A 22,306-nucleotide genomic window follows, 5' to 3' on the forward strand; every position below is an offset into this window, starting at 1 on the left:
ATCTACAAATGGTTTTCAGTCAATGAAAGCCTGGAAAAGTTGCCGTTCAAAGTCGAGTTCCATCCCGCGCTGTCTGTTAGCAACATTCTCGTCTCCACTTTCACACCAGTCGTTAGCCACTACGATTTTGGCAGCACGCTAATTATGTTAGCATCTGCTCAGTAAAATTGATATACTGTATGTGTATTAATGGGACAGCTCATCTCATACAGAGCAGCCGAGACGTGGACGTGGTGATCGTCACATTTAATCACAGTGTTTCCCCCAGGGATTAAAAGCGTATAGTAATCTTTCTTTTTTTCTTTTTAAAGAAGGAGTTTTTGTAAGATTGAATGACGGTGATGGGTCGCATGTCATTAGCGGTGACTTATGATGACCACTCGTCGTGGTTACGAAACGAGGGAAAATGAGTAAGTCGGCGCTTTAAACGTGGGAGAATCGTGATGGCCTGGAAAGCGGACGCGTCCAACAAAGGTTTGCGTCAAACCTTAACGCGGCTTGATGACATCACTGGAAAAATGAGGCAAAGTGGACATGAAGTCTATAGGATCAAAGACAACTTCAACTACTTAACGTGTGATAGTCCCCAGGCTATACATCAAAGACAATCAAGAGGTTTCATGACGCTAGCGTATTTGTTTTAGCTTAGTTTTAGACAATTTACTTTTCCACGTACCAAATGTACATTAACATTATGTAGTCTTTCTGTTTTCATAGACAATTGAGTTTTCCCTGAACCTTACGTACCGGTATATTTTTGCTAACATAAAAAAAAAAAAATTTAGAACTTTCATTAAGCTTTTTTCATTAAACCAGCGTCATGGTTATATTTCCATATACATTAATAACATCAAAGGCAGTTGCGATAGCTGTAAACCGAACGGATGTTTTGTAAACATCAAAGATGATTCAGAGTTTTCACCAAATTATCGTACGTGTGCTTGTAAAATTCAAGACAATTCAGTCCTCGACAAACCTAACATGTTTTTGTAGAAATCAAAAACGATTTGGAGTCTTCAATGATGCTAACAGACAGGTTTTTGTAATACAATCAGAGCCAATTTGATGTCTTTGATAAAGTTCGCCTACGTGTTTCCATAAACATCGAAGACATTTTGCGCCTCAGGATGAATGGATGTCTTCATAGATATCAAAGACAAAGTTTTCAATGACCATTTATTCTTTGATGAGCCTAACATTTGCATTTTTATAAACATCAAAGACAATTTTGAGTGGTTAACAAACCTGGAACTTTAGTTTTCACCAAAGACATGTTGAGAAACTCTGCAGTCTCATTACCTTATTTATTGGCATAGCATTACGTGTTTGTTTGTGACAATTTTAATGAGTTTTAAATGTCAAATCTGATGTACAACATCCAGACACTTACAATTTATCTTTGTCAAACATCACCTCATTACATGTTCCCAAAAAAATAAACAGGCATTGAAAATCTTAATAATCACACTTTGATGGCTAGCAAGGAGATGACCTTTGATAAACCCTTCACGCGTGTAATCATTCACTGCTTATCAGCTTCCGTATCTTTGGTTACAAAGAGTAACACTTTGTGGAATTTCGGGTGTTTTTAGTTTGCAGTCATTTGTAGGTACACGTACACGTTTATACACACTACATTTAGTACTGCAAATTGCAATTTTATCAGAAAAACTGCCTGCTATAAACTATACATCAATGGAGTCCATGAAAAGCAATGGTGCGTTCATGGGGGCTAGGAAATTTCAGACCACAAAATGATGGGATTATTAGCTCAGTCTTTGTATATTTTGTTGATGTTTATTTTATTTAACAAACGTAATAAATGTGTTACAAAAAAAATAACACTTGTTCTGTTTTTATGGGTTATACTGCTTTTGACTACAACCTTCTGTACTGTAGTAGCACTATTTCATTATTATTATTGATAATATTTCAATAAAATATTTCTTTAAAAAATACATATATTATTTATTACTCGGTGTTATTCCTGCTTTTAAACTTTCCGAATACAAGACCAAGAAGTGTATTTAAAAAATAAAAAAATAAAAAAAGCATTTTTAGGATGCATGAAGAGGCTTTTGCTTTTTGATACACTTTTGCACCAAAGGCATCATAATGGATGTTGCTTTTGCACCATCAGCTGTTCTAATCTCCTAGAAAGCGGACATTTTAAGCACACACAGAAAAAAGAGTGCGTCTGTGTTCTTAACAACTTGGTGCAGCCATTAGGCATCCTGACGATTATAGCGTAAAAAAGAGAGAAGAGTTATTCCTGACTTTCACACGGACTCCGCAGAGAACCAGTCCAAAACTCGGCCTTTGTTCTCCGTCACCCATTTGATATGGGCAGAAGTCCTCTCCAAGGCCTGCTCCAGCGCCAGGGTGGCTGAGCCAAAGCCCACTGCCTGGTTGTCCTCTTTGAATCTCTGCAGCTGTGAACAAGAAGAAAAATAAGCAAGATGAGCCAGTCAACTGCTGAAGTGAGTTGAAGAGCGGTCATTTGGATGAAAGTATTGCTTGGCTGCCCTCTTGTGGCATGTATAGGCAATTACAAACCTTATTGCGGGGGCGTCAGTCAGCACTTCTACTTTTCCCTGGCTTATTTTTTTTTTTCTTTTGCACAAATATCGGTACTTCTACTTAAATGGAGAGAGTGAGTACTTTTGCCACCTCTACTTTTCAGTGTACCTCCTTCAGCTCAAACTCCGTGGAGAAGCGCATGGTGACTCCGTTGATGAGCCCGGAGAAGACAAACGATCCTTTTCCAAATCTAAAAACACAACATGTGAAAAGAACATCACTGCTATAAAGTGTCAAAACAAACCCAAAAGCATTCAATTTTGTTCTATCATACGAATGTAAAAAGAAGCTAACCCCTGTTTTTGGAGGAGGGGGGGAGAATAAACACTGTAAATCATAAAAATGACAACAACAAAAAAAAGTGAAGCCTTAAATAATAAACTCACTGTTGGAAAAGCTGTTTCCATCGTGCTCGGACAAAGTTCCAGGCCAGTGGCATGCCCACCACGTTGTGGGCCACACTCGTGATGATGGACGTGGTGTCCTGCTTGCGGATCTTAGTCGGGTCCAAACTGTACTCCAGATACCTCGTATTCAAAGTGTTATTAACATTCAGAATCATGGCAGTAATTATATTCTATCCATCGATCTATCTTGGATATAAAATGTCTAGACGCCACAGTTCAAATGACAGGTTTTAGTGGATAAACTGTAACCAGTACAAGCCAATTGGGGGAAAAAAAAAAAAAAGAAATCTCTAGACAGGGGAAGTAGAAACAAACAACAGCGATAGTGTGGTTACGCAAGTCTGCCTCTCACAACTAGGGATGTGGCTGTGTTCCGAATTAAACGCGCACATTCAAATTCATGTTAATTCCCATTTACCAAGTGCCTCTCATTAGCCCCATTTAAAGTTCAGATGTTCTAGCGGGCTTTTCCCGACGTTTTTGAAACCGCATCTCAAGCCTTAGTTTGCAAGAAGCCTCCACAGTGCACAATGCATGTCATTTATTCCAAATGAGATAAATACATTTAAATTAAATAAATTCACGTTGGCAGGAATATGATAGGCGGTTGGGCAAGGATGAGGTGTTGGAATTAAATACATTTCAATTGATTCATATGATCTTGAATCGTCTATTGAGGTAACTACAAAAACAAATTAAAATGAAATGATCATAAATAAAAATGTAAAAAAAAAAAAGTTATATTCAAATTGCACAAATTGAGTTAAATTAACTATGGTTACATAAAAATTCATAAATAGAAAAAAGTGTGTTTAAATTTAATTATTTTAATCATTTCAATTGAATCCATTTCAATTAATTTCATCCATCCATAAATCCTCTGTAACATTTCTCCTCACTAGAGTCACGGGTGTGCTGGAGCCTAACCCAGCTGACTTAAGGGTGAGAGGCCAGGTATGCCCTGAAAATTGTCGCCAGCCAATCACAGGGCACAGACAGACAAATGACCATTCAGACCTAAGGACAATTTAGAGCCTTCAATTAAGATACCAAGCATGTATTTGGAATGAGGATGTTTTTTTAAAAAAAAAAGAAAAAGAAAAAAACAGTCTTCATGAAAAGTACCTATTAAGCAGCCAGGGCAGTTTGGTGCAGGCCAAGGCCGACCTGAGCCTGGCAGCCTCGGACGCCAGCGTGGCATTCTTGAACATCCTCCAGACAAAGTCCCACTCGTCCGCGCCGCCCAGTTGCACGGCATTACAGTACACGGCGTTTTTCAAGTTGGGATGTATCCTGCTCCATAGATAGTTTGGTATTTGAAAAGGGCCACGTTTGCATGGACATCATATCAAGAGTATTATCAATCCTTACGGGTTGTGTTCCGGATGGTCCATCCAGCGTTTGAACCGACTTTTGATGAGCTCCTTGCAGGCCGGCATGCCCACTGCGCAAGCCATTCCGATGGCGTTCATCTGATTGTACCTGACGGTACAGTTTGAATTGAGGTTGACTGGCAGATGCACAGCGTCATGTTAACATATCGTACATGAATACCAAAAAAGTCTTTCAATGTAATCCATTTCAATGGAATAAAATGACTAATAAATACATTTTTTGAACGTTATAAATGAAATTAAATTGAAAATGAGCTTGAGTGGCAGCTACACAATGGAACTACATTCAAATATGTAAATAACAGACAATGTGTTTGAATTAAATTATCCAGCCATCCTCTGCTTTAGCAGGGAAGCCCAGACTGAATTCAATTCAATCAAATTCATTCAAATTAAATTAAATAAAATTCATTTGTTTGGATAATGCAAATAAATGCAAATAAACTAATTTAATTTGCATAAACTAGCATTTAAATATTCCCATTGGCAGCCAGACAATATTATGTTCAAATACATAAATACCCAGCAGTGTTTACATTAACTTGAATTCAGTTGATTCCAATTAGATTACGTTATAAAAAAAGAAAAACATTTGAATTTGTGTCAATTTGAATTCAGTCAATCACAAAATCAATTTATTTTCAATTAAATTATTTATTTGACTGGAATTAAATCCATTTGAATACTGTTAAATCGGATTCAATTAAATTGGCAAAGCAAATGCGAAAAAAGAGTGTTAATTGAATAAATGCCAATAAAAAGTATTTTAATGAATTGCCCGTCGCACCAAAGGTGCAAGCCACTCCCACGCCGTTGACCTGATTCTACCTGAGGTAACGCAAAACATCAGGTAAGAGGTGTCAAAAAGAGTTTTACACCCCGAGAAGCAAATCATTTTCCGTTTCCTCTTACTGGTCGGTGATTGCTTCAGGTACCGTCGTCCAATTGTGCGTAATCTTCGTGAAGTACTCAAAAAGAGGTTGGATGATCTTCTTGGTGTACGCCTGCGTTAAAAACAACAATCTGCATTCAGACCTTCATGTTGTAAAGCAGAGACAAAAAAAAAAAAAAAAAACATTTGAGGGCTGTTGCAGCAAAGTGGAAAAACGAACTTGGTAAGCTAACTGGCATGTGTATTTGTGGTCATTTTCAATCGTGCACCTTTAAATGTTACAATAAGGCAGGTTTTTTTTCCAGAGAAGGGACTTTGGGCAGCAAAGTGGAGACTGTGGAACATAATATGCCCAGAACTAAAGTACATCTACGGGGTAGGATAACATTAGCAATCTTACAATGACGCAACATGTTCATTGAAGAGAAGACTGAGGGCAGCTAACAGATAAACTAACCAAGGCCCGAAATAAGTGGTTACGCATTGCGGTTTGCGAGACAAAATTCACATTTTGCACCTCATCAAAACACATTGAATAGCAAACCTGAGAATCAACCGCCAAGACAATACCAAATAGCTTCGCTAGGCTCAAGCTCATGCGTCAAAGTGGAGTAACGCGCCGGTCAGATGTCGAGGCTCGGGTAGCTAGGTGCTACTTACAGCGCACCAGCTAGCTAGCAACGAGCTTCGGCTGGCTACTGCTGCGATTAAACACGGTGTGGAGCCGATGCTAAATCAGTAATTATCACCTCTGTGGCGGCGAATAAGATACACTTCTATCCTGAGAAGCCATGCTTATTGCTAAAATAAGATTGACACAGCTAGCGTGTTTAACACCGGAATGAAGTGCTTGGGTGATCAAGTACACTTTTCACAGATGTCTGGCTGGAACTGCGTTAAAGCGGAGAGTATCAAGCTTTGAACTGCAAAATAGCAGGTTGGTTAATAAGTGTCTAGAAAATCGGCTAAACAGAACGCGAAACGAGATATGAAGTACGCTTAGCTACATACATATGCCTTTATATATAATTTAGCTTTACAGTTATACATCTACACACAATGTGAATTCACAAAATAAAAACTGTTGATTTGAAACAAGTTGTTCATTCGTTATATTGTCATACAGTATTTCTGTTGTTTGATGAAAAACCTGGCTTCAGGTCCCCGGGATTATCCTGCAAAAAGAAATACATTGCTCCGGAAAATTCAAAATTTGCTTGTCACTGATTTGCAAAACTACCCCAGAATTTCGAGCCTTAACTAACATTAAAATGTGTTTCTTTTGTGAACCTGCAAAGGTCCGTAGACTTCGGTGCGTTCGAACATGAGGTAGTAGAAGTAGAGGTTTCCCAATGCTGATTTCCACGGTATGTATTCTGTCTCCTTCGACAAATACTTGGTTGTCCTCAGGGCCAGCGTGATGTCCACCATTTTGGCTCTAAAACGAGGTGCAAAGTCATTCACATTCCATACAAACACAAGTTTATATAATATTTTATGCATGCTAACTATAGTCTAATAATAATCATAACTATACAGTAGTTGTTGCTGTTGTTACCGTGCCAGGCTGAAGGCGTCGTCAATGATCTGAGCTCGGTTTATGATGGGAATGGCCTGCAGGAAATGAGACGCAGTTAGGAATCCTATGTCGGGTTTTGTACCGAGGTAAAATGACAAAAATGAGCAGCGCTGAACACTTCGGTCAGAACATGCTACGCTAACAGGTCACAGCAATGTAGGACAACAAAGATTTGCAGTTACAATCTAACTGGGTAAGATAACATTAGTGTGAGTTGTGTTTTTTGTTGTCATTTCCAGATGTGCATCGTCGAATGTTACGACGACGCGGTAGTTTCATTCTCGAGATTAAAGGCTACCGCAGAAATGTGGAGATTGTGGATTATAATCCTTCAGCATCCAGAGGAAAGGAAATGTGAGCACGTGTGTTTTTCATTGCCGTTTCTATCTGTGTATCCTAAATGCTGCAATGACAAAGCCATTTTATTTTCGAAGAGACTAAAGACTGCTCCAGGAAATTGGAGATTCTGGATTATAATACTGCAGCATCCACACAGCTAAAACAAAAGCAGCACCTAATGTTAGCATGTGCGTTTTTTGTTGTCTTCTTTAGCCGTGTATTCTAATCTGTTACAGTGAAGGGGCAATTTCATCCAAAAGGAGACTATGGGCTGCGGTAGAAGAGTGGAGATGGGTAAACTAACATTAGAGTGTTTATTTTAGACAATTCAAGTACAAACTGCAGCATCCACAACTAACGTTAGCATGTCTTTATTTCAGTCATTTCCAGTTGTGTCCCCTCAAATGGTCCAATGACGAGGCAATTCTATTCAATAGGAGACTAAGGGCTGATGCAACAAAATGGGGACTGTGGAAAATAACACCCCAGTCCGTGTGCACTCACCAGGTGGTTTGTTTCCAGCACGGAGATTAGGCGATTCCAGTTGTCCGTGTCGTAGTTGACCCTGAAGTAGCCTGACAGGTTGGTGTTGGCCAGCACCCAATTGAGTCCTGACACTTTCATTTGAGGGTGGCTGTCTGATGAAAGTGTTATGAGAGGGGGGAGTGAAAAAAAAGTGGAAAAAAATCGAGGGGATGGGCACTAGAACCCTGAAGTACCTGTCTTAGGGAGAAGCCAGTACTGTTGCTGCTCAACGCCTGTCTTCATCCATTTAATGGGCACAAACCACGTATAACTGGGGGGGAACGACATTTTTTTGTCAACAATGGCAACACATCATACGATGTCCTGATTGATCCAATCCACGTGTGTGTCGCGTGTCTTCTATATGCTTTCCCCCTGAGCGCCAATAAACCAACGGCACTTTTTTTTTTTTTTTTTTTTGTATCTTAGCTAAAATTCTCTTCTCATCTTAAAAAGGAAACCCTTTTTCAGAATGCTGTTCTTGTCTTATATGCATAACATATGTTCTTTGTACATTCAATGTTTTTATACAGTGGACCACACTGTACTGTCTGCTCGTTTGCAGTACCAGGTGGGCGTTAGCGGTAGCGCTCAAGAGTGGTTTTGATCCTACTTGGCAAGCAGCACTTTTTATGTCAGCCTTGGTTGCTCTGACTCTCACTGCGGCCCACTGTCGTATGGTGTTCCGCAGGGTTCAGTTTTGGGGCCCCCGCTGTTTTGACTGCATTTGCGGCCTTTGGGTTCCATCTTAAGACAGCATGGTATTTCCTTTGTCTGCAGCTATGGTTGTTTTTTAAAGTGCTCTATCAATAAAGTTGAGTTGAGCATTTTAGAGACATAGCAGAACATTATGCGCTGTCTTTACTATGCCACTGTATTTAAACGTTCATTTTATATCATTTTTCCTGAGCTGGGCCAAACGGAGAGACACCCTTTGTTTTCCAAGACAACAAATCATGCATTGTTGTGACAATTCTGTTCATGTCCTTTTTTGGTGAGAACTGCTTTATGGTTATGGTGCAACCCAACTTGAACTGCGAGGGCCTGTCCACCACCGACTCTGGATCCAGCAGGAAGTGCTTCTGGGTGACGCGTCCGGTCTTGGTGTTGATGGTCACCACTGGGAAGCCCATCTGTAGAGTCCAGCGGTTCATGATGTCGTGGACCGTGCGTGGGATACGCAAGCTAGGAGTGTCCTCCACTGCCTGCGAAACAAGGGAGCAATGAGATGAACGCTTAAAGCGGAAGTCAACCCAAACATACTTTTTTCAAGACTACGTTCCCGGCAGGCCAACGGCATTCTGATTAATTTTGCGTTTGTGGAATATAAATTAAGCAGCAAAATGTGGTTTTGCTCGTTTTTAGCCATCTCTGGGGGCGGCCATTTTGTCTTCTGTCGACTGAAAATGACATCACAACTGCTCGCAACGACCAATCACGGCTCTGATTCAGAAAACAAGTCAGCCGTGATTAGTCGTTGTGAGCAGTTGTGATGTCATTTTCAGTCGACAGAAGACAAAATGGCCGCCCCCGGGGATGGCTAAAAACGAGTGGATTAACACTTATTCCACAAACGCAAAATTAATCAGAATGCCGTGTTTCAACTAGTGGGCCTGCTGGGAACATATTCTTGAAAAAAAATATGTTTGGGTTGACTTCCGCTTTGAGTAAATTCAGAGACACCCAAACTGGTCCTACCAACCTTTTGGAGGTGGTCCCACAAGTCTCTGTACACGGTGCAGCCGAAGGCGAACGTGTTGAGGTAAGACTAAGTGAGAGAACGCGGCGTCTTAAAGATTCCATTGGGACGCACTGGCCATTTGATAGTGATACTCACGCTGAGTCCCTTGGCAAACACCGTTTCACCCAGAAACTCGGACAGCATCCTGAGGACCGCCGCCCCCTGAAAGTAACACCAGATACTGGGAAACAAGGTGCTGGGATGTCGATACTGTGAATCCCCGTTTTTGTGGGGGGTACGTACTAAAAGGTGGATAAAATCCACACATTAGAGCAAGGGTCACCAACTCCGGTCCTCGAGGGCACCTGTCCTGCAGGTTTGCCATCTCTCCCTGCTGCAGCACACCTGATTCAAATGATCAGCTCATCAGCAAGCTCTTGAGAAGCCTGATAACGATCCTGATCATTTTAACAGGTGTGTTACAGCAGGGAGGGATGGAAAACCTGCATGACAGGTGCCCTCCAGGACCGGAGTTGGTGACCCCTGCAATAGAGAGTGTAATCCACACTCCATTCGCCGCCAGACACTTTCAGACCTTCTTGTACCCTAACATTTGAAGAAAAAAAAAAAAAAAGGAAAAAAATATAAAGCAATTCCTGGGATTGAATGGCTGGACTGTGACAAGTAAATGCCCCCCCCCTCCGAGTTCATTAAAGAAAATATACATCTACGACTGTAGATCTCCTTTCCACACGCAAGGGCATTACAGGAAGTAATCGGACTGTGAAAAGAAGAAAGATGCTTTCTCAGTAAAACCACTTTTATTATGTGTTGGAGACATTAAACAAACCCTGGCAGGCCTTCAACTTTTTACATTTGAATGAAAAGAAAACAGAAGAGGTCGTGTTTAGTGCCATTGGCCCTTGTATATCATTTCGTGTTGACACAGTATGCAAAAGCAACAGTGTCGAACTCGGGTTTTAAAGTGGACGGTGATTTGAGATTGGATCAGCAAAATGGCAGCTGGTAAAGGCGAAGCCCCTTTTTGCACAACAGTACTTCAGGCCGCTTTTTTTCTGCTGCGGGCCTCATGCTGTGGCATGACCCCCGTCTGCACATTAGAGAAGCCGCCTCATTATCAGTTTTTAAAGCTCGTCTTAAAAGCATTTTATATTCTTTGGCTTTCAAGTCGGAATGCCACTCTCCACCTGTTTTAGTGTTTTATTGTTTTATGTTTTTAATTGTTTTACATCTTTATGCCCGATTTTTATGTGTACAGCACTTCATTCCGGGAGTTGTTTTTTTTATGAAGTGCTTTAGAGATAAAACTGCGTTAAAGTCAGTTAAAAAAAAAAAAAAAGCGTTTACTAAAGATTTCGTAACATCATTCTTGAGTGCCTACCTTGCTGTAGGAGATGCTGTTGAATATCCCGCTGATCTGAGCGGGTGTGTTCACCTCGTCTTCTCGCCGGGAGAGTGGGTGAGAGGACGCGAGAGCATCCAGATTGAACACCGACAGGATGTCGTCCAGAATGATCTGGTCTTTCTGTGAAAGAATCTGATTTACTTCCAAGTTTTGAAAATTTGTTGGCATATCGCTGGCGCCGGGCTAAAACACCCAAAGTCACAATTTGGTAAATTTCAGATTTTTTTCCACAAATCCATGCAATTGGTCAGTACACGTGTGTACGTGTTTTTTTTTTTTTTTTTTTTTTACAAATCATTGACCTTTCTTAAGTGTGGAAAATGTCTCATTCCATTTGACGATGCAACGTTAATGATTGCACAAACACGCTGTTTATCTGGTCTCCTGAAAAGTGATGATTTTGGAGGGGACAGTACAAGGAGTGCGTCCGACGCCAATATGCGTTTTTTTTTTTCATTTCATCAAATGTCAATGTGATTTACTGTGAATATAATTTTTTGTCATCATGAACAATTACAGTAATCTAGTGTTGGGCTGCGCATTTGGTTCCTGGCTATAACACGATCATGTTGCAATTACTGAAAGTTTAGAAAGCATCAATCCTATACAAAAACATAATATAACAGCACATGAATGTGCCACGCAAATCATCTGGAGCAGTTCAGAGTAAATATTTAACCAATAACATGACAAAAACAAAAAGAACCGGAGATGCTTGTTATTAAATGTATTAATGTGTGTGGACTGCTACAGCTGTGATTTGCGAGTTCGGCTCAAAACAGAGGATGGAAAAATGCTACCGTTATTGCCGGCCAGCTAACAGGTCATATAAGGGTGAATTTGAAATTGAATGCTTAAAGTGGAAGTCAACGCATATTTTTTTCAAGAATATGTTTTACGCAAGCCCACTTGTTGAAACAGGGCACTCTGATAAATATTGCGTTTGTGGAGTAAGTGTCAATCCACTCGTTTTTAGCCATCCCTGGGGGCGGCCATTTTGTCTTCTGTCAACTGAAAATGACATCACAACTGCTCACAACGACCAATCACGGCTCAGATTCAGAGAACAGGTCAGCCGTGATTGGTCGTTGTGTGCAGTTGTGATGTCATTTTCAGTTGACAGAAGACAAAATGGCCGCCCCCAGAGATGGCTAAAAACAAGTGCATTTTGCTACTTAACTTATATTCCACAAACGCAAAATTAATCAGAATGCTGTGTTTCAACTAGTGGGCCTGCTGGGAACATATTCTTGAAACAAATATGCTTGGGTTCACTTCCGCTTTAAATAAATAGTCTGATTGATCATATAATTACATTGGCCACCAGTATTGATTCTGAACACTACAAAATAAAGAGAATAGACTGTTTGATAAGAATAAATTAGTATTTACAATTTTAATGGCGCAAATATTAGAAATGAGTTTATAATTGTAAGTCAGTGTCACCCACACACACACACAAGCCCATTGTAAAAAATGTAGTTTGTCTCACAATGTTCCATGTTGGCTCAGCATAGTCCGCTCCCAGGTACTCCACGTAGGACGCAAAGCCCTCATTGAGCCACAGATCGTTCCACCAGCGCATGGTCACCAGGTTGCCAAACCACTAAAGAAAAACATAAGCAAAGCTCTCGTTTCTAGACTACAGCGTATAGCAGGGCTTCCTAAATATTTTTGGTCCACAGGGAGAAAATATTCCAAGGTCCCCATAAAGCCACGTAACCAGAATTAGTGTGTGCCCCTAAATGCCGTAAGAACTTCAAAGTTGCAAAGAAAAAAGTCATACTATGTCAATAGCAAATTCATATTTTTTAGAGAAACGTTTGTAGTGTTATGAGAATAAAGTCATATTTTTTCAAAAATAAAATAAGTTCAGGAAAAAATATATACATTCGCATAATATTAAAGCTTTTATTCTGGAAAATACGAATTTACAGTGAACCAGAACTATTTACGGGCAGAAATTCAAATATTTGCCGATTTAATTTGGAACCTATTTTCTGTTATTTTTGGAAATACACCTATTCGCTGTTTTTGTGCTAAGGCCAAAGCAATTAAAGTATTGCATTGCTGCCATCTTGCAATATGTTAGTGCCATGGAATTATGCAGTTAATTGAAGATATATATATATATATATATATATATATGACTTTTTTCCCAAATGATACGATAATCAATTATGGCAAATTAATTTGCGGATCCCCAAGGGTCCAGCGAACCCTGTTAGAGAACCACTGCTTTAGGGGACGGAGGTCCGGCCCCCAAGATGGCCAACCATGTGCGCCAGCTCGTGTGCGACGACGGCGGCCACTCGTTGTTTGTTCCCCGCCGAGGATTTGCCTGGGTCGTAGAGTAGAGCCGTCTCCCTGTAGGTGACCAGGCCCCAGTTTTCCATGGCACCCGCATGGAAGTCAGGTAAAGCCACCTGATCTAGAAAGGACCAAGATATTCAGACAGATATTAAAAAAAAAAAAAAAAGGTCTTGGAGCCCCCTAAAAACTGTAGGATCTGGGGTTGTATAAGACCTGTTTCTGCTTCCCATTTGCATTGCGTTTTTCTTCTATTGTACAAACTGGAAGATTTTTTTTGCTGTCACTAAACTAATACAGTGAACTTTCGCTATTTATGAGGGATAGGGACCAAGAAGCCCTGCCACAAAAAAAAACAAAAAAACATCTGTAACTAACTGACACCCCACAAAAAGGTTTATAATTGGCACTCAACAGTAAAGCACTACTTGTGCCAAAATAAAGCTCCTCAACTCACTTCAACATAGTTCCTTGGCAACAAGATGGTGTCAAAGCATTTCTTTCTTTGCTGACACAATGTCAGTTGACACAAAATGGCCGCGTCAAAGCCATGAATGAAGATCTGACATTTATTGGCCTGCGCTCGTGAAGTCAACACGGCAATTTCTCACTTTGGATGAAAAACAAGAGATGGGATGCGTTTTGTGTGGAAGGGGATTCCCGGTACGGAAAGGTGTGAAGTTCAACACCTGGCACTTGTTTGTCCTCCTCGCTCGATTGCTGGCGAGTAGGAAATATCCCGCGAGGAATTTCAAAGCATTCTGGTTGAAAGTAAATAAAAAGCACGGCTGAAAACCTTGATCAGGGGAATTTAACGCCTCACACTCCCACCCGGTTGCATCAAGTTTCAACATTGCTGTGTCATAAACACTGGATGTGGCTCTGAACAGACTATTTTGTAGGATCTCATACATATCTGGATAAGCACTTTTTGTGAGAACTGCTTCACGTCTGTGGTGCATTTTTCTTGACAAATTCAGAGTAGATTTGACTGAACTGAAGAACGTTTGAAGATTTTGTATTTGGGTGTATCACTGAACAAACATGTAGCTGTTTCTGAGAACCGCTTCAAATCCGTGCGACAACTCTCTTGACAAACTCAAACATTTACTGTATGAACTGATAGTTGCGTGAATATGTTTGCTTTCCTATTCAATCACTGGAATGCTTTTTTTCATTTTTATCACCACCGCTTCCGACAACTGCTTCACATGTGGGTTGGATTGTTGTTCTTCGCAAACTCCAGCTTTTGCCTGACCTCCAATGTGAAGGAAGCCACAGTTTCAAATCAAATGATATCCGTTGGATTGTTTTTGGTAACCTACCCGATTTGGGGAGCGGGTAGGGTGTGTTGTAGTAGTGTTCGTAGAACTGAAGAATTTGCCCGGTGATATTGAGAGCGTAGTCGCCATTTCCATCTTCAATGGCCTTTCTTCGAGCCCACACACGCACCTGACAAAAACATATACACAGTACATTTGTAATCCTTTACTGCTTCCGCATTTTGTTATACTACAGCCTTATTTGGTAATGTGTTAAAATAATTTTCCTCCTAACGATTTACTTAACGAATTTAGCTCAGGAAAATGAATCAGTCGGCTATTTTTAATAATAGACCCCCAATTCTTGGTGTTACTGTATGTCAGGGCAAAACTGGACACTAAATTCACTGCATAGCCAGTTTGTACAAAGTCATGCGCCATGTGATAAAGTGGCAGTATTTACTCATATTTTATACACCGTCACAGTCGGAATCACCTCACCGTCAAAATGACAACTTTTCAGGGGATTACACAAAAAAAAAAGGAAAAAAAGCATCTTTTAATAGCACCCCAAAATTATGTTCAATTGCTAACTTAATAAGAATAAATAAATAAATACGTCATTTATATCGATTTTTTAAAATGATATTTTATTATATTGAAATATAAGCATTTGATCAATTTGGGAATAAGGCTGTGACATAAATGTGGAAAAAGTGAAACACACTGAATGCTTTCCGTATGAACCGTATAATTCATAAGAAATGTTTGATTTTCCTCTTCAGTCAAAGTGCTTCTTACCTGCACACCATTTTGTTGGTTGGACTCAATGTAGGTGAAGTCGCTGACGATAAAGGCCAGCAGATAGGTGGACATCTTCGCTGTGGGCTCGAACTTCGTAACTCGGACCGCCTCGCCCTGCATGGTCACATCTCTGACATCTGTAGGGACAGTGGGACAATTTTGCTATTCCCCAATTTCCAGTCATGGTGCGTTTCAACCACTATGTTTTTTGTTTTTGTTTCTTCATCCTTTTTTTTTTTTCAACTACGAACTTTTGAAGGACCGTGGCAACTATGGTCTGAATTTAGTTCCAGAGCAAGACCCTTGACATATTGGTATCGGGCATTTTTTTAAAAGCCAACGGCCGATAAAAGATCAATTAAAAATCGGGTTATTTTGACGCGAGGTTCTCTGCTGGCACCTCACACTAGTGACCTTTTGGTCACCAGATACATTGAAGATACATTTTTTTTTTGTTTTTGAGCTCAAAATAGTGATAATAATTTCAATTGTATTGACATTTTGTCAATCTTCATTTACTATGGAAAACTTTAGGGAGCTATTTACTTGTTGACATTTTCATTTCACGTTAGTGCTATCCATGCAAGCTCACTGCACAATTTTTAAACGACGACGTCCATTTTCTAACACTGAAAAAAAAAAAACATGTTGCAATTCCAATAAGCACTTTAATAAACATTTCCTTCAGGGAGTTTAAACATGAATTGTTGGCAGTTTGCAGCTTTTACTCAAAAGGTTGTCATCAATATTTGCACCTTTACAGCAAACAAATAACGGCTTCAAATATAATTTGTCAGGCTCCTACTAATAATCAGTATCGGCCTTAGAAAAATAACATCAGTCTATCATTTATACACATTTATGAGCCCCTTTCAATTATTTGCTGATTTCTTTTATTCACAGTTCCTATCTCCTGCAAATAGCTTCTAATTCATTGCTTCTGGGACTTTGGGCCTTATTTTACGACCTACAAATACCAAGAGCTACAAATTCCTGAAACACAATCAATGTTCCAGACACCGTGGTCCTTCGACTAGTTTTCCTAGTTTTCCCTTTAGTGGAATCAGTATTCCGAGATGAACTACCATTATTAAGAACTGCTTATGAAGTTTTCATAGAAATGAATCTGTATATGAGCCGGGAGTCTTGGGGCTACAGGAACCTTTTAGTTCCCGGGAATACAAGTATGAAAAACATAACGTTCCTGGAAATGTAGGGAGAAATGCAGCTCTAGTTTGCTCTTTTAGGGAAGCCGATTTCAAACCTAATTCCCGGGCGTTGGACAGAGCCACTTTGTCCTGGTCGTGGATGACGGTGACATTGAAGACGGCTTTCATGGCGGGTTCATCGAAGCACGGGAAGGCTTTGCGGGCAAACGTGGCTTGCATCTGAGAGGTGGCGACCACTCTGGGAAAAGTCAAGGAATTCAATCCAGATTTTAGTGGAGAAATCACCCAACGCCGCAAAAGTCGGGAAAACTTACTTCTTCACGCCATCTTCTAAGTATTCACTCCTGTAGAACCCTTCCAGGTCGTCCGACAATTCTCCCTGGAATTCGGTGTGCAAAACATAGGACGCCCCCTCCGTGAGGCTGCCGCTGAGCTCCAGGACCAGGTACTCCGTCTCCGCCACCGTCCAGGACTTGCGGATGGCCGGCATCCGTGCTCCCGACAGGTCGCTCAACAAGGCGTGGTGCCCCTTGAAGGCGGTGAAGTTGAGCTTGCTGGCGTGGATGAGGACCAGGTCCGTGGCCCGGAGGCAGGTGAAGACCACATCCGAGAGTCCGGTGAAGATGTAGAGGCCGTCCGCGCCGGGCTTCAGGCGAGGCCACAGCGTCACATTGTAGGAGGTGGGCACCAGGGCGGAAGGAAGTCTGTACTGGTCCCACGGGTCCTTTGACGCTACGGGGGTCGGATCGGGGGTGTCGCTGTTGACCGCCGCTTGGTCTCCGGTTCTGCTTCGGTTCTTGGTCCTCTCCTTGTCGTAGGCGATAGACAGAGCGATGATGGTCAACAGAGCGCTCACAGCTAACACGAGTAGTCCAAGTCCCACGTTCTTACTGATGTAGTAGACCTTCCCCATGACTTGGAAGGAGGTCGGTGAAAGTCCGAGAGGCTTTGTGTCACTTTGGTCACGTCGCTCCTGAATTCAGGGCCGGTTCATAATACCTGTGAGGGCGATGCAAAGAGTGCATTACTGTACTTGGACGCAGTTGTAAAAGAATTGTTTGTAGCACAACCTCAAAATTTCCCTGTATGCATGCTTGACGAGTTTGCTTGGGGGGGGGGGGGGGGGGGGAATGAATGAATATTTAGCTGTATGTGCACAATTTCTGAGAACTGCTTCAGAGGAAGTCAAGTAATTTTTCTTGACAATATGCATATATATTGCATATATGTTCTATGCAAGCCCACTAGTTGAAACAGGGCATTGTGATAAATATTGCGTTTGTGGAATAAGTGTTAATCCACTCGTTTTTAGCCATCTCTGGGGGCGGCCATTTTGGCTTCTGTCAACTGAAAATGACATCACAACTGCTCACAGCGACCAATCACGGCTGACCTGTTTGCTGAATCTGAGCGGTGATTAGTCGTTGTGAGCACTTCTGATGTCATTTTCAGTCGACAGAAGAAAAAATGGCCACCCCCAGAGATGGCTAAAAACGAGTGCATTTTGCTACTTAACTTATATTCCACAAACGCAAAATTAATCAGAATGCTGTGTTTCAACTAGTGGGCCTGCTGGGAACATATTCTTGAAACAAATATGTTTGGGTTGACTTCCGCTTTAAATAAATATCAGATGAAAAATGAATCACAGAACTGTTATGTCACAGTGTTTGTAAGAACTGCTTAACACCTCAGTTGCATTTTTTCTGGATAATTTCAATCATCTATTGTATAAACTGAAAAATGTGTGAAAATGTTGTATGGTGAATTTCTGAATGAATAGAAAATGGAATAAGCACCATTTGCACCACTGAAAACTGTTTCACATCTGTGTTGTATTTTCCTACACAACCCAACCTTAGGCCGGGAGCGCCAACTAGCGGGCCGCGCAAAAGAATATCAGTTTGGTGCCTTTGGGTCTGAAGGGCGGTGGGACAGCATATGTTATCAATTTTGTACATCAAAGCTGTTGCTGTTCGAGAGTTGCTCAGTTACAATCGAGCTTTCTGCCTCTAGGTGGCGATAAGGTATCACAAATTTCCTTGTAAAGATAAGTTGAAGAAGAAACCTAACAGTGAACCCCAGTGGATAAGAGTACCACCAACCTCACGAAAAGACAAACATTTTCTACCCTTTTTTTGCTGAGGTAAACTCGAGTTATTTTTGTGGTAATAAGCTTGTCTTGAGACTCTAAACTTAATTTATTTCAGGAATTCTTTGCTTGTTTAGTGTTAAGTAAGGTTAATAAACCCTGAAATGAAACATACTGTTCAGATTTGGCTTTCCGGTGGATCACTGAACTAACAACCTATTTATGCAATTTTTGTGCCAATTTGATTTTGGTATTGGTCTGATTTTTTTTTTTCGAGTGCTTAATTGTACCATTAAAATCTTTTATGAACACTATAGGTAGAAAGGCAGTGTACAAATGAAGCTTACTTATCGGAATAAACAAAAAGAAAAGCTATATGGGCCACAACAGAGTCGCCTACTATCCAATTACGCATATTGGTGCACATTTGGATTTGTCATACTTGACTTCATTTTCCTCGTTTGCCTGCAATGTGACTATGTGCGAATGTTTCCCGGGCAACATCCAGCTTGATGTCATGTTCACACTGCGCACCAGTAAGCAGCCAGCGATGATATAAAAAAATTCCCAAGGGCCGACTTCATGCGCGCTCACAAAAACGGCCACATATTACTCTAAAGTATATACTGTCACTTTTTATACACAGAAACATGTTTGTATAATTCACTAGAATGTATTTATTTATTGACCTCATCCATCAGAAAACAAAAACTGGATTTTGCTGACAGATTCACAAGTCAGGTTCCCACAAATGACTTGGCAACTTTTCCCGCCGCAGACCTGGCAGGAGAGTGCTATACGAGCTGTGGTGAAAAGTCGGAAAGTTGTTAATTTCTTTTTTTTTTTTCTTTTTGAAAGCTGAAAAAAACAAGCACTTCCCTCAACTGATTAGGCTGTAAACTGTGATAAAATGTCAATTAATCATTTTTGTGCCAGCCATCACTGCACATTTAATGTTTGCTAATGATTGCTTGTTTGGATTCAGTGATGAGTGGCACTACTAAATAAAATACATGCACTAAGTATAAGATCATATTTTCACATACAACACTAACATGTTCACATAATCCAGTAGTGTTAAATGTAAATACTTAACGTTTGCTGTTTTTGTTTTTTTTTATGGTGTGCGCAAGGGAGTGGCAGTGCACCAACTCTCTCTGGATGTTTCTGTTGGATGTGTGCGGAGGAGAGGGGGGTGTGCCATCTCTGTCGGGATGTTGCTAATGCGCGTGGGTTGAAAAGATTAGGAAACACTCTACGGTCTTTCCAGGGAGAAAAAAGGTGCATCGAGTTAATAGAAAATGAAAATTATTTTCCAGAAGGACTGTACAGTTCTTGTTACACTTGTTACACAAACGATGTAACGTCTAATTCTAAAGAAAAAAATGCACGTACTCTACCACCTTGAGCCTAATTCATTTTGACATTTATTTTGGCGCACCGCTCTTTACACGCACCTTCCTGCAGAGGACATCAAGGAAATTTAGGAGCACTCTCTGGTGAAATATCCAAATCACATCCCAAAGCTACTCGCAACATCTGGAATGAATGCTTCCGGTATGAACCAAGGCCCCCAATAACGTGGGAGGTTTTAAGCATACCGGATGTTGGGATAATCATATAATAAGTCTTTTTTTTTTTTTTTTGTACATTTCTGTTGTTATTGCATCGGCCTAAGCAGGACAGAGGAATTCTATTGTTCAGTCGTATAGTCAAATGAAATTTCCAAGTGTATGTCCTCAAAACAAAATGGCAGACTTCCTGTGCATTCTGGGAATGGGTTCTTGGGACTATTTTGTGGGTCTACTCATGATAGGCATGTCTACCAACATTGATGTTGTGAAAATGAAAGTTGCTTTGACATCTAACTGAAAGACCCCTGGAAATGCCTATAAAAGACAAAAAACCTAAATGTGCCGACTTAATGTGTCTTTCAGGCATGGCTTTTTGCTACTTTTTTGTGGGTCTTCTCATGATAGAAATGCCTACAAAGTTTCATTTTGCTGAGTGAAACTGGCTTTGGGGGGCTGAATTCTCAAAAACAATTTAGGAATATGTCTTTGGATGACCACTGGAAATGGGCAACATATACTTTTTTTTCCAGGAATGAGTTTTTGAGAATATTTTGTGGGTGTACTCATGACTACCTGGTTCCATATTGCTATGTGAAACTGGCTTAAGAGTCTGAAAAAAAAAAAAAAAGTTACATGAATTTCTTTTTTTGGTCGACGCCACAGCGAAAGCCAATAACGTTATGACATTTCAAACCATTTTGAGTTAGCCTAGCTTAGTTATTGTAGAAGCATAATTGTACCATCATAAGCACTTCATTAACTTTACTGGCAATGTTTCAAGTAAGAGTCTTCCCATATATAAACCACAGTGTGTTCATCCATTTTGGAAAGCGCTTGTCAAGAGCGCGAGCTGGAGCCCATCCCAGCTGCCCTTGGACAAGAGGTGTGGTACAGCCCAAGACTGTTTGCCAGCCAATCACAGGGAACTTATAGACAAACAGTCATACTTGAGACAATTTAGAGTCTTCAATAAACCTAACACGCACATTTTGGGAAAAAGGGAGAAATATGAAAAAAACCCGCACAAGCACGGGTAGAACACACTAACTCCAAAAGCAAAAGCAGATGTGCTTAATGTAAAATGTGCATTGCGGGCCAAAAGAAGTTAAGTATACATTTTGAAATTATTTAACAAAGGTAGGCAAGAAATAAGGAGAGGAAGGGAGTGAGGAAGAAAGAACGCAAGGAAGGAAACAAAGATGGTATGAAAGGTAGAATGGGAAGGAAATGAGGACGGTGGAAGGAAGGTCTTGAGTGAATCTCACCCGAGTACCTAGAGGAAACGTTCACAAGCACGGAGCAGAGATTCAAACCTGGAAAGTCCCGAGCTGTGAGGCAGATGTGCTAACCACTTCCCCACCGTGCTGCCAAAACCACAGCATAATAAAATGTAAAACTATTCACAGTTTGATGACACAAAACGGAGAGGCTAGAGGAAGTTTGCAGGGAGATACCGTCACTTTGTGGCGTTTTTAGCGCGTAAAATCCATGCGTACACTATATGGAAATGATATTCTTCATTAATTGCATTGCTTGTAGTATACTGAGCAGCCAGAGCATTCCCTGTGTCGCAAGTCACTTCCATGACAATTTTCCCTTTGCCATCCCTGGCACCATCCCTTACTCCCTCATTTTGAGGCAAAAATTTGGATTGCACTCCAGATAGTACGACTTTAGAGGCAGCGCCAGTGTACTGATCTTGATTTGGCTCAGTGGATTAAGCTGTCAAAGACGGTCAATGTTGCCGGGAAAAAAAAAAAGAAAAAAAAAAAAACACATTCCGGTATGTCGTAAAAACTACAAAGCACTTTGGAAGTGAAGCGTTCAACCGTCAAGAGCTGTTTTTTTTTTCCCCTCATAAGTTTTCTATATGCTCCTGTTGTAAAAGACAGCATTATGGGCAACCTAGCGCCCCCCCACCCAAAAAAAAAATCCATGATAAAAGCAATTTTCCACATTTGCAGTAGAAGGTTGTACATACCAGCGTCTGTGCGAGTATGTCCACTGCTTGCCTGCAGGATCTGGAATGAGATCCGGCTGATGGGAAACAGTCTGCAAGGGTGGAGTCAACGAGAGCTACCGCAGGTTTTCCTAGAGGGATGACTCCCCGTATTTGAGTTGGAGGGAGTTTTTAAAAAAATTAAAAGGGGGAAGAGGGGGTGATTGAAAGAATGCGGCTGTAAAAACAAACCTCGGTTGTGGTGGCGCAGCTTCGGGAGAATTCCTCGAAGGTGCAGAGAGTGTACGCTCAGTGCGCTTCTTCGCAAGAACG

The 22,306-nt window shown here is 40.9% G+C and overlaps 1 protein-coding gene and 1 long non-coding RNA gene across 6 annotated transcripts; one reads left to right on the top strand and one right to left on the bottom strand.

Moving 5' to 3' along the window:
* Window positions 1-1,168: 1,168 nt before the first annotated feature.
* Window positions 1,169-22,182, bottom strand: LOC147149655 (aminopeptidase N-like). Of its 2 annotated transcripts, none has more exons than XM_086025221.1 (21): window positions 22,016-22,182; window positions 16,683-17,367; window positions 16,464-16,606; window positions 15,197-15,336; window positions 14,459-14,585; window positions 13,100-13,254; window positions 12,316-12,429; window positions 10,800-10,943; window positions 9,554-9,619; window positions 9,419-9,484; window positions 8,746-8,921; window positions 7,911-7,987; window positions 7,696-7,829; window positions 6,832-6,887; window positions 6,564-6,711; window positions 5,294-5,385; window positions 4,359-4,469; window positions 4,113-4,280; window positions 2,967-3,107; window positions 2,689-2,770; window positions 1,169-2,432 (listed from the first exon to the last, which is right to left on the bottom strand). In XM_086025221.1, the coding sequence occupies exons 2-21, from the start codon at window positions 17,279-17,281 to the stop codon at window positions 2,280-2,282; spliced, it is 2,892 nt and encodes a 963-aa protein (XP_085881347.1). In that variant the 5' UTR covers window positions 17,282-17,367; window positions 22,016-22,182; the 3' UTR covers window positions 1,169-2,279. The 2 variants fall into 2 exon arrangements, with proteins under 2 accessions (XP_085881347.1, XP_085881348.1); XM_086025222.1 differs by lacking the exon at window positions 22,016-22,182 and having other exon boundaries at window positions 16,683-17,176; window positions 17,260-17,352.
* Window positions 5,190-8,443, top strand: LOC147149656 (uncharacterized). 4 transcript variants are annotated; one of them, XR_015086082.1, is made up of 5 exons: window positions 5,226-5,496; window positions 5,579-5,649; window positions 7,092-7,206; window positions 7,428-7,485; window positions 7,572-8,443. It is a non-coding gene; the product is annotated as an uncharacterized LOC147149656 (long non-coding RNA). The 4 variants fall into 4 exon arrangements; XR_015086081.1 differs by lacking the exon at window positions 5,579-5,649 and having other exon boundaries at window positions 5,190-5,231; XR_015086083.1 differs by lacking the exon at window positions 5,579-5,649.
* Window positions 22,183-22,306: the final 124 nt, after the last annotated feature.

Source organism: Filicampus tigris, chromosome 3, assembly GCF_054856515.1.
Source record: "Filicampus tigris isolate MCC_2025a chromosome 3, RoL_Ftig_1.0, whole genome shotgun sequence".
Lineage (NCBI taxonomy): Eukaryota > Metazoa > Chordata > Actinopteri > Syngnathiformes > Syngnathidae > Filicampus > Filicampus tigris.

Excerpts from the sequence above, each read along its gene's own strand:
- LOC147149655 (XM_086025221.1), bottom strand. The coding sequence starts at position 17,281 with ATGGGGAAGGTCTACTACATCAGTAAGAACGTGGGACTTGGACTACTC. Across the intron at positions 5,386-6,563 it reads AAGTCTACGGACCTTTGCAG|GCGTACACCAAGAAGATCAT; the intron begins GTTCACAAAAGA and ends TTTTTAACGCAG. Across the intron at positions 2,433-2,688 it reads CGGAGTTTGAGCTGAAGGAG|CTGCAGAGATTCAAAGAGGA; the intron begins GTACACTGAAAA and ends TCTTGTTCACAG.